The following is a 12,205-nucleotide window of genomic DNA, read 5'->3' as shown; positions in this document are numbered from 1 at the left end:
CCCTCTTGCCAGAGTCGCACCTACCTGGGCATGTCCACCCTCCGGGACCTCATCTTCAAGCGCCCATCCCGCCAGTTCCAGTACCTGCACGTCCTGCTGGACCTCAGCTCCCATGAGAAGGACAAGGTGATTCCCGCCGTCCGGCTGGGCTTCCTGCAGCCCCTCCCGCCCCTTCCCCTGGCGGCGCCTGCGCACAGCGGCTGCTGGGCGACATGGTTTTTCCACGTGTGATGTCATGAAGCTGTAGGATGTGCACACGTGTGTACTCACCCGCCCAGGAGGGGCAGTCCCCTTCCTGCTCTTACTCCGCCGTGTGGGCAAGCCCCTCTTCCAGCCTGGCGCTGGGCTGGGCTGGGGCGCTGGGCCGGGCTGGGGTGCCGACCAGGGGCGGAGCAGTGCGCCTGTCAGCAGCAGTGACACTGCGTGGGGGGCTGGAGCCCTGGCCCAACTGATGGAGGTGGGCAGGGAGGGGCCAGGAAGGCTTCTGGAGAAGGAGGCGTGTGAGCCGAGACCGACAGTGTGCTCTGGGCAGAAGGAACATGTGTGCGCGTGTGCCGAGAGGGCTGGCCCCGTCCCTGCGGCAGCCTCACGCCAGCTCCTTCCCGGTGTCCTGGGGCCGTCCGCTCAGCAGTCCGCTCGGCAGACCCTGTGTGCTCCGGCTCGGCCTGCGGTGCTGTTGGGGCCCAGCCCCTGTCCGTGCTCAGGGCTCCCAGCAGGGGGTGTCTGAGTGACCCAGGACATGGCCCGTGGCCCGGCATCCCAAGCAGTGGGCACCTCTGCCAGGCCCCACGGCCAGGGCGAATGCTGCCCCCCGGAGGAACTGAGGAAAGCTGCTCTGGGTGAAGGGTAGCAGGGCGGGAGGGGCCCGGAGTGGGCTCCCAGCCGTGGGCGCAGGGAACTCGGCTGGCCGGCCGTTCCCACGCGTGGGCCACTCACACCGCTGCAGCCAGAGTGGGCTCAGCGCCTGCCCCGCCCCTGCAGGTGCGCTCCCAGGCCCTGCTGTTCATCAAGCGCATGTACGAGAAGGAGCAGCTGCGCGAGTACGTGGAGAAGTTTGCCCTCAACTACCTGCAGCTCCTGGTCCACCCCAACCCGCCCTCCGTGCTGTTCGGAGCCGACAAGGACACAGGTTCGGTGCCGATTCATCGGGGCCTGTTGAGCACGGCTGTGCTCCAGGCTCTGCCCTGCACCCCGGAAACGGCGGGGTTCAAGCTGGGCCCCGCCCCGCCCACTGGGGAACACGGCGGAGGAACAGCCAGACCAGCACGCCCGGGAGCGAAACCAAGGAGCTTAGGAGCCCAGGGGGCGCCTGACCCAACCCGAAGGGTCAGGGCATGTCCTGGAGGAAGGGACATTGGGCTGAGAGCCGGAGGGCAGGGGAGCTAGCCATGGGGCTCCAGGGGGGCCGGGCCGGATCATCGCCGGTTCCCTCAGCAAAGGCCTGGCCCCGGAACTACAGACGGGGGCGCCTGGGCCCTAAGGAAATGAGCCATTGAATTGGGAGGTTCGGGCCGGGAGGGGAGCACGGGGGCCTGGCCCAGCCTGGGTGCTGAGGACGCTCCCACGGGAGGCGCTGGCCACGTGTGGCCCAGAGGCGGGGAGGTGCAAAGGAAGAGCCGGTGGCAGCGGGCCAGGCCGAGCCTCCCAGGGAGGGGGTGGGGAGGGGGCTGTCAGGGCACAGAGCCCAGGGGCAGAGGCTGCCCCACAGGACCTCGCGGGGGAGCAGGTGAGGAGCCGGGCTTACTGCCGAGGGCACAGAGCACTCGTGTGCCCTGAGTGAGGGGGCGGGGAGACCTGCCCTGCGGGTTGGTGGTCAGAGGGGACGGGGTGGGAATTAGGGCTGAGGTTCCCAAAAGGGGGGCAGTCCTGGTCCCACCCCATTTCCCTGACGATCGGCTTCCTGCCCAGGGACAGTCTGCTCTCTCCGATCGCCCCCACGAAGGGCGGGCGCGGGCTCGGGAGGGGTGGGAGGGGAGCGGCCAGCCTGACCCCGTCTCCTGCCCCCTCAGAGGTGGCGGCGCCCTGGACGGACGAGACGGTGAAGCAGTGTCTGTACCTCTACCTGGCCCTCCTCCCCCAGAACCACAAGCTGATCCACGAGCTGGCCGCCGTGTACACGGAGGCCATCGCCGACATCAAGCGGACGGTGCTGAGGGTGATCGAGCAGCCGGTGAGCCCGCCCCGCCCGCCCCTGTGTCTCCCCCCGGGGGCCCAGCTCTGAGGGCTGTCACTGGGCCCAGCTGCAGCTTGTGCTCATGGCTGCGTCCGTCTTCGTGAGAAGGCAGCGGGGTGGCCCACAGTGAGCCTGGAGTCGGACAAACCTAGTTCACATTCTGCCTCTCACTTCCTTTTTTTCAATATATTTTTATTGATTTCAGAGAGGAAGGGAAGGATAGAAACATCAGTGATGAACCGAAACCGGTTTGGCTCAGTGGTAGAGCATCCGTCTGCGGACTGAAAGGTCCCGGGTTCGATTCCGGTCGAGGGCGTGTACTTTGGTTGCGGGCACATCCCCAGTAGGGGGTGTGCAAGAGGCAGCTGGTCGATGTTCCTCTCTCATCGATGTTTCTAGCTCTCTCTCTCTCTCTCCCTTCCTCTCTGTAAAAAATCAATAAAATATAAAAAAAAATCAGTGATGAGAATCATTGATTTAAATATATTTTTATTGATTTCAGAGAAGAAGGGAGAGGGAGAGAAAGAATAATCAGTGATAAGAGAGAATCATTGATGGGATGCCTCCTGCATGCCCCCCACTGGGGATCAAGCCTGCAACCTGGGCATGTGCCTTTGACCGGAAGTGAACCCGGGGCCCTTGAATCTGCAGGCCAATGCTCTACCACTGAGCAAAAGTAGCCAGGGCCCAAGAGAATCATCGGTCGGCTGCCTCCTGCACCTACTCCCCTGGGGGTTGAGCCCACACCCTGGGCATGTGCCCTGACTGATAATTAACCATGGTCTCTATTTTCATAGGTCAATCCTCAACCACTGAGCCACACAGGCTGGGCTGCCTCTCACTTTCTCTGCAAACATGGCAGGGCGGGCGGGCGGGCACAGTCCGCGAGTTAGTTGTAGGAATTCGTGTAAACATGTCACTCATGAGCTGGCCTGCCCCTGCCTCAAGCCCCAGGGTCACCCCCATGAGAAGCAACTCAATTGCAGACTGGCCCCTGGGATCTAGAATGTCTGTCTGTCCTGCCAATTTGCAGCTGGATTTTAACCACTCTTACGTCTCTGCCTTCGATACTTTTATTACGGAATGTGCCCTATCTGATCAAAAGGAGAGTGTGTATCTTAATCCCCACACACCTGTCCCTCCCTGCACGTGGGATAAGTGGTCTTCTCCCCGGCCTGAGGGCGAGCCCAGGGCCTGAGGGGGAGCCCACCGCCTGAGGGCGAGCCCCTGGAGTGTGGCTCCTTGAGGACAAAGCCTGTGGGTCCCGCTCACTGCCGTGGCAGAGGAGGGCGCGGTCGAATGAAGCCTGGCCCTCTGCGCCCTGTGCTGGGTGCTCACGGGGGCAGCAGCCCCGGAGAGGGGTGGGCAGGTGTCACTGAAGCCTTCGGAAGCCAGAAAAGCTCCCTGAGAAACCGAAGGTCGGTTGGGTGGAGATGACGGTGAGAAAGGGCGTGGCCTGCTCGGAGGAGGCGGGTGCTGCGAGGCCGGCACACCCAGGAGGCCGGCACACCCAGGAGGCGCCACCGTGCGAGATCGGGTGCGAGACCGAGGTGCTCTGCCCCGAGTTCCCATCCTCAGAGCGCCGTCCCCAGCTCTCCCCACGCTCCAGGCCTGTGCAGATGGAATGGTCCTGTACCGTGGTGTTAGCTTAAGGCATCCATCGTAATGACCTAACATATGTGTCTGTTGAGAAACGATTGCAGCAGCAAGTTTAATTCACACCCGTTAGGTTCCTCTTTCAGTGATGAGAATTTGTGAGGTCTGCTGTCACCAGCTCTTACCCCCGAGTCCCAACACGCCCGAGCCACCCTGCCCTGGACTCTTGGGTCTCCCTGAGCTTCCCCCACGTCGCCCGGCCCGTGCTCAGGCCTCCCCGTCTCTCTCCCTCCAGATCCGGGGAATGGGCATGAACTCGCCGGAGCTGCTGCTGCTGGTGGAGAACTGCCCCAAGGGGGCGGAGACTCTGGTCACGAGATGCCTGCACAGCCTCACGGACAAAGGTGCCCCGGAGTCCGCCCGCCCTCCCTCCCTCCACTGCCCAGGCCTCCCCGCTTCCCTCCCAGGATCTGGTTAAAGCCGCTGGGTCCCCTGACGTGGGACCTCTTGTCCCTCCCCACCCCGGACCTCAGTTCTGCGTCCAGGACAGCGAGTGGCTAAATGCACTGAAACCCGAGGGCCACGGCTCCCGCTCCGAATTGAAGCTGTTCCTCCCCTCCTCTCCCACACCCCCCCACCATCTCCCCTCTCGGTGCCCCCCCGCCCCTCCCACCCCAACACCCGCGCCGCCTCCTCGTTCTGCCTGCAGTGCCGCCCTCCCCGGAGCTGGTGAAGCGCGTCCGGGACCTCTACCACAAGCGGCTGCCCGATGTCCGCTTCCTCATCCCCGTGCTCAACGGGCTGGAAAAGGTAGGAGCTGGGTGCTGCCCCACTGTGCGCTCAGCGGGCTGGAGAAGGTAGGAGCTGGGTGCTGCCCCACTGTGCGCTCAAAAGGCTGGAGAAGGTAGGGAGCTGGGTGCCCGGGGCCCACTGTGTGCTCAGCGGGCTGGACAAGGTAGGGAGCTGGGTGCTGCCCCACTGTGTGCTCAGCGGGCTGGAGAAGGTAGGGAGCTGGGTGCCCGGGGCCCACTGTGCGCTCAAAGGGCTGGAGAAGGTAGGGAGCTGGGTGCCCGGGGCCCACTGTGCGCTCAAAGGGCTGGAGAAGGTAGGGAGCTGGGTGCTGCCCCACTGTGTGCTCAGCGGGCTGGAGAAGGTAGGGAGCTGGGTGCCCAGGGCCCCACTGTGTGCTCAACGGGCTGGAGAAGGTAGGGAGCTGGGTGCCCGGGGCCCCACTGTGTGCTCACGGGCTGGAGAAGGTAGGGAGCTGGGTGCCTGCTGCCCCACTGTGCGCTCAGCGGGCTGGAGAAGGTAGGGAGCTGGGTGCTGCCCTACTGTGCGCTCAGCGGGCTGGAGAAGGTAGGGAGCTGGGTGCCCGGTGCCCACTGTGTGCTCAGCGGGCTAGAGAAGGTAGGGAGCTGGGTGCCCTGTACCCACTGAGCACACCCGGGGCTGTCAGACCAGTGACCAGTCTCAGCCCAGCCTTGGCCTCATGGGCCCTCCAGCAAGCCACGCCCCTCCCTGAGCCTGTTCCCTGTCCCGAGGCCTAAAGGAACCCCAGGGCGGATCTGTTCCCAGCCATAGGAACCCCCCCTTCTCCCCTGCCCGGTGTGGTCCCGGTGGGCTGTGGGCTGTGGGCTCCGTCCCCCCTGTGTAAGGAGGGGTCCCCTTCTCCCCCGCCCGGTGTGGTCCCGGTGGGCTGTGGGCTGTGGGCTCCGTCCCCCCTGTGTAAGGAGGGGTGATGATGACACCCCGTCGTGGGGGGATCATGAGCTGGTCCAGGGGTGCGTTCCATGGCAGGGGGTGAGGAAGGTGGGGCTGTCACTGAGCTGGGGAGGAAGCTCAGCCCTAAGGGGCCAGAGAGGGAGAGGAGGAAAGGCTCAGAGGCCGGAGCCACAGGCAGCTGACCTGCCCCCCGTCCCTCCCCCCCCAGAAAGAAGTGATCCAGGCCCTGCCGAAGCTCATCAAGCTCAACCCCATCGTGGTGAAGGAGGTCTTCAACCGCCTGCTGGGCACCCAGCACGGTAGGTCCCGCTGCCCCGGCCTGCGCCTCGCTCCCTCCTCTGGGGCCCTCACGGGGTCAGGCAGGAAGAGGGGTCACGGAAACGAGGTGCCTGTAGGGGGAGAGGCCTCGCCCTGCTCCCTGGGGCTGCCATCCAGACTCGGCACTAACCCTCCATCCTCCCCTCCCCGCTGCCTGGGTGGCCGTTCAGCATGTGGAGCCCGGGCTGAGCTCCTGTCTTCCTTCCTGGACCAAGTGCTTCCTCCTCCGGCATTCCTGCCGCTCCTCAGCTCCTGCCTGAACCCCTCAAGCCGGGGGGGAGCGGCGTTTTTGTCAGGGTCAGAAAGAAAGACTGGCCCTGGCAGGTGTCGCTCGGGGTTGAGTGACCTCCCTGCACCAAAGGTCACGGGTTTGATTCCCGTCGGGGCACATGCCCAGTGCGGCTCCGTCCCCAGTGGGGGGTATGCAGGCAGCCAATCATCAGTGTTACTCTCCCTTCTTCTCCTTCTAAAATAAATAAAAACATACTTTAAAAAAAAAAAAAAAAAAAGAAGCAAATTAAACGTTTAACTTGGAAAAATTACCCAGAGGGAGTTGGAGGCTGTCCCTCAAACCCGGGGATTTAAAACGTGCACGTGGGGTCTGGGACCCTCGCCCGGCACCTGCAGGGCCTGCATTGTGAAGGAGGGCTTCCCGGAGGGATGGCTGCCTAGTGCTCCTCATTCGGCCTCTGTCTGTGTCCTCAGTCTTCCCCTGCGCTGGCCCTGTGTGTGTGTGTGTGTGTGTCCAGTCCCATTGAAGCAGAGGGCGCCTCATCTTCACTCTGCTCCCCAATGGGGAGACTCGGAGATCTCTTCACTTAGGCTTCCATCCTGTCTCCTCCCTCCCCCTCGCCCTCCCCCTCTCTCCCCTGCAGGCGAAGGGAACTCGGCCTTGTCCCCGCTGAACCCCGGAGAGCTGCTGATCGCGTTACACAACATCGACTCGGCCAAGTGCGACATGAAGTCCATCATCAAAGGTGAGGCTCCCCGCCCCCCTAATGGCCCGGCCTCTCCGGACCCAGGAAGATCCTCGACTCTCTCCCCCTCCCTGGAACCGCCAAGCCGGCCGCTATGCCGCCTGCAGCTCCACTCAGCTCCAACACCCACCCCGTCTTCCCGCCCTCCTCCTCCTCCTCTGTCCTTCTCTTCTCCTGAGAAAACGGCGCACGTGCCACGTGCTGGCACACACCTGCCCTCCCCAGCCCGGCCCCAGGAGCGAAGCGGTGCCTGCAGCCTAGTGTGGGGGGGCAGAGGGCACCGGGCCAGGCTGGACCAGGCGGCCGTGGGCGGGGGTGGGGATGGTGTCAAGCTCACCACCGTCAGCAGCTTCACGGGAGCTGCTGTCCCTCCGGCCTGAGCACCCACTCTGAGCCAGGCTCCCCTGGGTGCCGCCCAGCGTGCCTCCCCACCCACACCTCCCGTTACCTGGTGAGTTTGTAGAGGAGGAAGTGGAGGGGCCAGAGAGGTTAAGGAACTTGCCTGGGGCCACACAGCACCCAAGTGGTGTCGGAAATAAGACAATCTGAAGTCAGTGGGCCTGAGTTGGAATCCCAGTCCTGCCGGTCCCACCGGTCCCACCTCTTCCGTGGGAAGGCTCTCCCTCGGCTCCCAGCGGCCCCCCCCCCACGCCCTCCCCGGGGAGGTTTCTGGTCCAGAAGCCGAGCTCTCCCTGCAGCTGGAGCGGACGCCTCCCTGCCGCTTGCTCTCCTCGGAAGACAGCTGTCCTCTCTTCCTCCTGTCTCCCTCAGGGCGGTGCGGTCCCCTCCTGTCACTGCTTTCCTGTCTGGCCTTCCCCGGCAAGCTCCGCGCCTTTAAGGCGGGGAGGGCCTGTAGCATGCCCAGCCCATGCCCCCGAGGAGGCGCCGGTGCCCGGCAGGCTGCAGCCCAGAGCAGGAAGCAGGCCAGCTCCCCAGAGAAGCTGGAATCGGGGTTTTCAGGAACGCCACGATGAAACCAAAAGCGGACTTCCACGGCCCTCGGGCTGGATCCGGCCCCTCTCGGAAGGGTCTGGAAGCCGGGGTCCCAGAGTGGGCTACGTTCTCAGGCCCCTGTGATGATCTGAGGAAAGTTATAGATCCGTTCCCAAAGACCAGTGGTTGGCAAACTCAGGCAGCAGAGCCAGATATCAGCAGTACAGCAGGCTCTCTTTTGAGAGCCAAATTCTTTAAACTTTGTCTAAAGCCACTTCAAAACAGACTCGCCCAGGCCGTGTTATTTTGTGGAAGAGCCACACTCAAGGGGCCAAAGAGCCGCATGTGGCTCGGGAGCCACAGTTTGCCGACCAAAGACGATAAGCACACACGGCTTTGTATTCAGTTTGAGGGGACTCACAGCCCCCGCCACCCTGAGCCCCTTCGTGGATCTGGATTTAGGGCCTGATTTCCCACGGGGGCACCAAGCCCCTGGAGGTGTCGGCGAGGCCCGGCCTGCAGAAACGGCCTCACCCCAAGGCCTCCTGCCAGCCCCGGCCACAGCCCCCGCTCCGGCCAGCTGATGGTCCCGGCACCCAGTCCAGTCCGTTCCCAGCACGTTTCTCTGCTCGGGCACTAGTACCCCCACTGACTACGCTCCAGATCCAAAGTCAGTCCTGTTTTGTGCACCATCGGAGCCCCCGATCGCTGATGGTATTAGCAATGCCCCCTTTCTCTCGTGAGTTTCTCTATAACAAGACCTGCACCTTTAAGTCGGGTCCCGTGATTCACTCACTGAGCACTCTGTTCAGCCAGCGCTGTGCTAGGCTGGGCTAGGGACCCCGCGGGGGTAGACACGGCCCTGGCCCTGCCCTTGCAGGGGCCCCAGTAACAGCTCAGAGAGCCAGGCTGGGGTAGGGCGCCCAGAGGGGCTGCCAGCCTCTGGAGAGGGGTATCAGGGAGGCCTCCCGGAGGAGGACACCTGAGCTGAGGCCACCGGAGGATAAGCAGGGGCAGAAGGGGTGACCATCCCAGAGAAAGGAGGAGAAATGGGAGGCCAAGGGACACACTTGCAGGGCCTGTGACCCTTGAGGAAACCCCCACAGGACTGGATCACCAGGGCCTCTGGGAGGTGCGAGGTCCGGTTGAATTTCAAAAGACCCTTCGGCCTGCGTGTGGAGGGCGGGGTCAGAGGGCTGAGTGGGAAGCTCGGGAGGAGCTGGGCAGAGCTGAGGGGGGAGAGGGAAGAGGCGTTGTGACGTGGTAGAAAGGACCTGGGACGGCCAGGAAGTGAGGGGAGGAGCAGCCCCCTCGTGCCCGGCAGGTGCTCTCCGGCACTTTCCTCACTCACACCGTCCTCTGCCCTTCGGCCCAGAGGCCCGCCCCGCCCCTGCCCAGCCTCCTCCCGCTGTCCACCTGTCACTCTTCACCTTCCCCCTTTCCTCCTGGGAGCCGCCCGTCCTCAGCGCCCGCCCGCTCTCCGCTAGCCCCTCAAGTACTGGAGCCTTCCTTGTAGCTCAATAAAGACTTCCTGGTTGACGCTCACATGGCCAGTGGTGTTTGGGGAAGAGGGGGTTCAGGCTGGGGCCTCCCCGTTAGCACAACAGACCGGAGCACCACCCACCCATCCCACCGATGTCGGGGTGCCACCCCCCGCTCCCCACGGCCTTCGTGGGTGCTTGGTTGGCCCAGCCCTCCGGGGGCCCAGGCTCCTCCTCCTCTCACCCCTCATTGCTCTGTGGTCGTGTCCCCACAGTCAGGCCTGGTGCCCCAGAAGCAGCCCATGGCCTGTGCCCTGATGGGTGGGTTTGGGGAGCCCCTTGCTGGTGGAGGGCCATCTCCTGCCCACTACGGGGTGCGTATGGGACTCGGAGCGGCCTTGCTGCGTAGTGGGGTGGAGGTGCTGTGCCGCCTAAATCAAGCCAGAACGGGTTCCCAGCGGGTGACATGTCTTTCCGGCCTCGGCTCTCCAAGGGTCTCCTCAGAGAAGGGCCTGGTCCCCCCATGGTGTCCCGTGTGGGGCTCGCAGCAGCTGGCCACGCCTTTCCCCTCGGGCCGAGCCGCCGGTGCCCTGAGAAAGCGGCCCTCTGTGGGTGGGGAGCCTCCGTTCCGGGTGCGCCCACGGGCAGGACGGGGCTGCACTGAGGGTGGTGGTGCGCCCGCCCCCGGGGCAGCTGGGCAGAGAGGACAGGCCCGCTCTCCGCCTCCTCCAGCCACCAACCTGTGCTTTGCGGAGCGGAACGTGTACACGTCGGAGGTGCTGGCCGTGGTGATGCAGCAGCTGATGGAGCAGAGCCCCCTGCCCATGCTGCTCATGAGGACCGTCATCCAGTCCCTGACCATGTACCCCCGCCTGGGGGGCTTCGTCATGAACATCCTGTCCCGCCTCATCATGAAGCAGGTAACCAACCGCCCTGGACATGCAGGCCCCGGCAGCGGGCTGGCTGCAGCTGGAGCTAACGCTGGCTGAGGCCGAACGCCGGCCTGCCGCCTCTCGCCCCTAGAGGGAGCCGGATGAGGAGAGCAAGCTCCACCCGCACTGGCCAGCCCCGCCGCCCTGCCCTGGGCATCCAGGGGTCCTACTGCAGCCATGGGGTAGCTACCTGAGGGGGGGGGGGGGGTGCTGGAAGCGGGCAGAGACTCCGGGGTGCACATCCCAGGAGAGGCGTGGCTGCCCCTTGCCCCCACCACGGTGCACCCAGGCAGGATGCATCCCAGCGCTGATGCATTCAGGAGAAGCTATTGTACAAGTCTGGGTTTTCAGAAACACCGTGATGAAGCCACGAGCCCGCAGACTGGATCCAGCCTGCAGGCGGCCACGCTGCCACAACTGGCGTAGAGGTTAAATGCAGGTTCACACAGACCGGGGTCAAGTGCTGGTTCTGCCCTAGTCACCAGGGGAACCTGGGACAAGTCCCTGCATGGCTCGGGCCTCCTGTTTCGCAGGGCGAATGGCGCCCCCTGGAGGCTGCTGTGGGAATGAAATGAGATGATGCTCACAACACAGCCTGGGCCTGGCCCAGGGAGACCCGGTGCAGGGGCCACTGTTTCTCCTTCCCACGGCGTCGCCCTGCCCCCCTGCTGGGGAGCTGGGGGAGGAAGTTTGACCCTCTGAGGAGGTCGGGGCTGTGTGTAGCCAAAGGAAATCTGTTAGATGGCAGGGATTTGAGCCCCAGCAAGGCCCCATGTTGGCCCGGTCCTCCCGGTTCCAAGGGTGGCCACTGGCATGCCCCCTTACGCCCCTTCCTCCCCGCCCATCCAGGTGTGGAAGTACCCCAAGGTGTGGGAGGGCTTCATCAAGTGCTGCCAGCGCACCAAGCCCCAGAGCTTCCAGGTCATCCTGCAGCTGCCACCCCAGCAGCTGGGCGCCGTGTTTGACAAGTGCCCGGAGCTCCGGGAGCCCCTGCTGGCCCACGTCCGCTCCTTCACCCCCCATCAGGTACCCCCCCATCAGGTACCCCCCCATCAGGTACCCCAGGAGGGGGGTGGCACCCCAGGCCCTGGGGGTGGAGGGGGTGGGCAGAGGGAGCCCTGCAGTGGTTCTGGAGGGTCAGGGACCAGCCCGGGGTCTGGGGTGCCCTGGGGGGGCCTCTGGGTGAGAGCTCTCTGCAGCACCCCCATCCTGCTCTCCCCTAGCAAGCCCACATCCCCAACTCCATCATGGCCATCCTGGAGGCCAGCGGCAAGCAGGAGCCGGAGGCCAAGGAAGCCCCCGCGGGGCCTCTGGAGGAGGTGAGGGCCCCCGGCGGCACCTGCTGGAAGGGGGCGGGAGGGGGGGCAGTTGCCCTCACTCCAGGCCCAGCCTGCCGCCTGCCCAGCCCAGCCCCCTCCCCTGAGCCGCTGTGTGCCCCTCCCGCCCCCAGGATGACCTGGAGCCGCTGGCCCCGGCCCCCGCCCCCGCCCCCAGGCCCCCCCAGGACCTCATGGGCCTGCGGCTGGCCCAGGAGAAGGCCTTGAAGCGGCAGCTGGAGGAGGAGCAGAAGCTGAAGCCCGGGGGCGCGGGAGCCCCCGCTTCCTCCGCGGCCGCGGCCTCGGCCAGGCCGGGCCCCCCGCAGCCGGACGAAGCGGTGGATTTCCGGGAGGAGGGGCCCGAGGGGGAGACCCCGGGCATCTTCATCAGCGTGGACGACGACGCGGGGCTGCCGGAGGCCGCCTTGCTGGACTCGAGCCTCGAGGGGCCGCTGGCCAAGGTAGGGCGGCGCCGGGGCGGCAGAGGAAGGAGCGGGGGGCCGGGGTGCAGGTGCCAGGCCCAAAGCGGGGGGCGGGCGGGCGCCCCACAGAAACCCCCTCTGTCCGTCCCCAGGAGGCAGCCCCGGGCGCCGCCGCGAAGGAGGAGAGGAGCCCCCAGACCCGCACCGCCGCCGGAGAGGACCGGCCCAAGACCCCCAGCCCGCCCTGCGCGGCCGCCGAGGAGCCCGGGGACCCCGAGACCAAGGGGAACAGCTGACGGGCCTGGGGGGAGGGGGCGAGGGGGAGGGCGGGGGGT

General features: G+C 65.4%; 1 protein-coding gene across 1 annotated transcript in view; it reads left to right on the top strand.

Annotated features, from left to right (window-relative positions):
* SYMPK (symplekin scaffold protein) overlaps positions 1 to 12,181 on the top strand; it is a 35,049-nt gene extending 22,868 nt beyond the window's left edge. Inside the window, exons 17-28 of the mRNA XM_084905805.1 lie at positions 13 to 126; positions 982 to 1,129; positions 2,010 to 2,170; positions 4,065 to 4,173; positions 4,479 to 4,579; positions 5,700 to 5,790; positions 6,685 to 6,786; positions 9,933 to 10,120; positions 10,982 to 11,158; positions 11,356 to 11,451; positions 11,583 to 11,909; positions 12,023 to 12,181. Coding sequence (XP_084761931.1) covers positions 13 to 126; positions 982 to 1,129; positions 2,010 to 2,170; positions 4,065 to 4,173; positions 4,479 to 4,579; positions 5,700 to 5,790; positions 6,685 to 6,786; positions 9,933 to 10,120; positions 10,982 to 11,158; positions 11,356 to 11,451; positions 11,583 to 11,909; positions 12,023 to 12,166 — 1,758 coding nt within the window. The 3' untranslated portion in view covers positions 12,167 to 12,181. The remainder of the gene's footprint in view (positions 1 to 12; positions 127 to 981; positions 1,130 to 2,009; positions 2,171 to 4,064; positions 4,174 to 4,478; positions 4,580 to 5,699; positions 5,791 to 6,684; positions 6,787 to 9,932; positions 10,121 to 10,981; positions 11,159 to 11,355; positions 11,452 to 11,582; positions 11,910 to 12,022) is intronic.
* Positions 12,182 to 12,205: the final 24 nt, after the last annotated feature.

The sequence above is a fragment of the Pipistrellus hanaki genome, assembly GCF_964339955.1.
Source record: "Pipistrellus hanaki genome assembly, chromosome: 15".
In the NCBI taxonomy this organism is placed as follows: Eukaryota; Metazoa; Chordata; class Mammalia; order Chiroptera; family Vespertilionidae; genus Pipistrellus; species Pipistrellus hanaki.
This window is presented reverse-complemented; position numbering and strand designations above follow the sequence as displayed.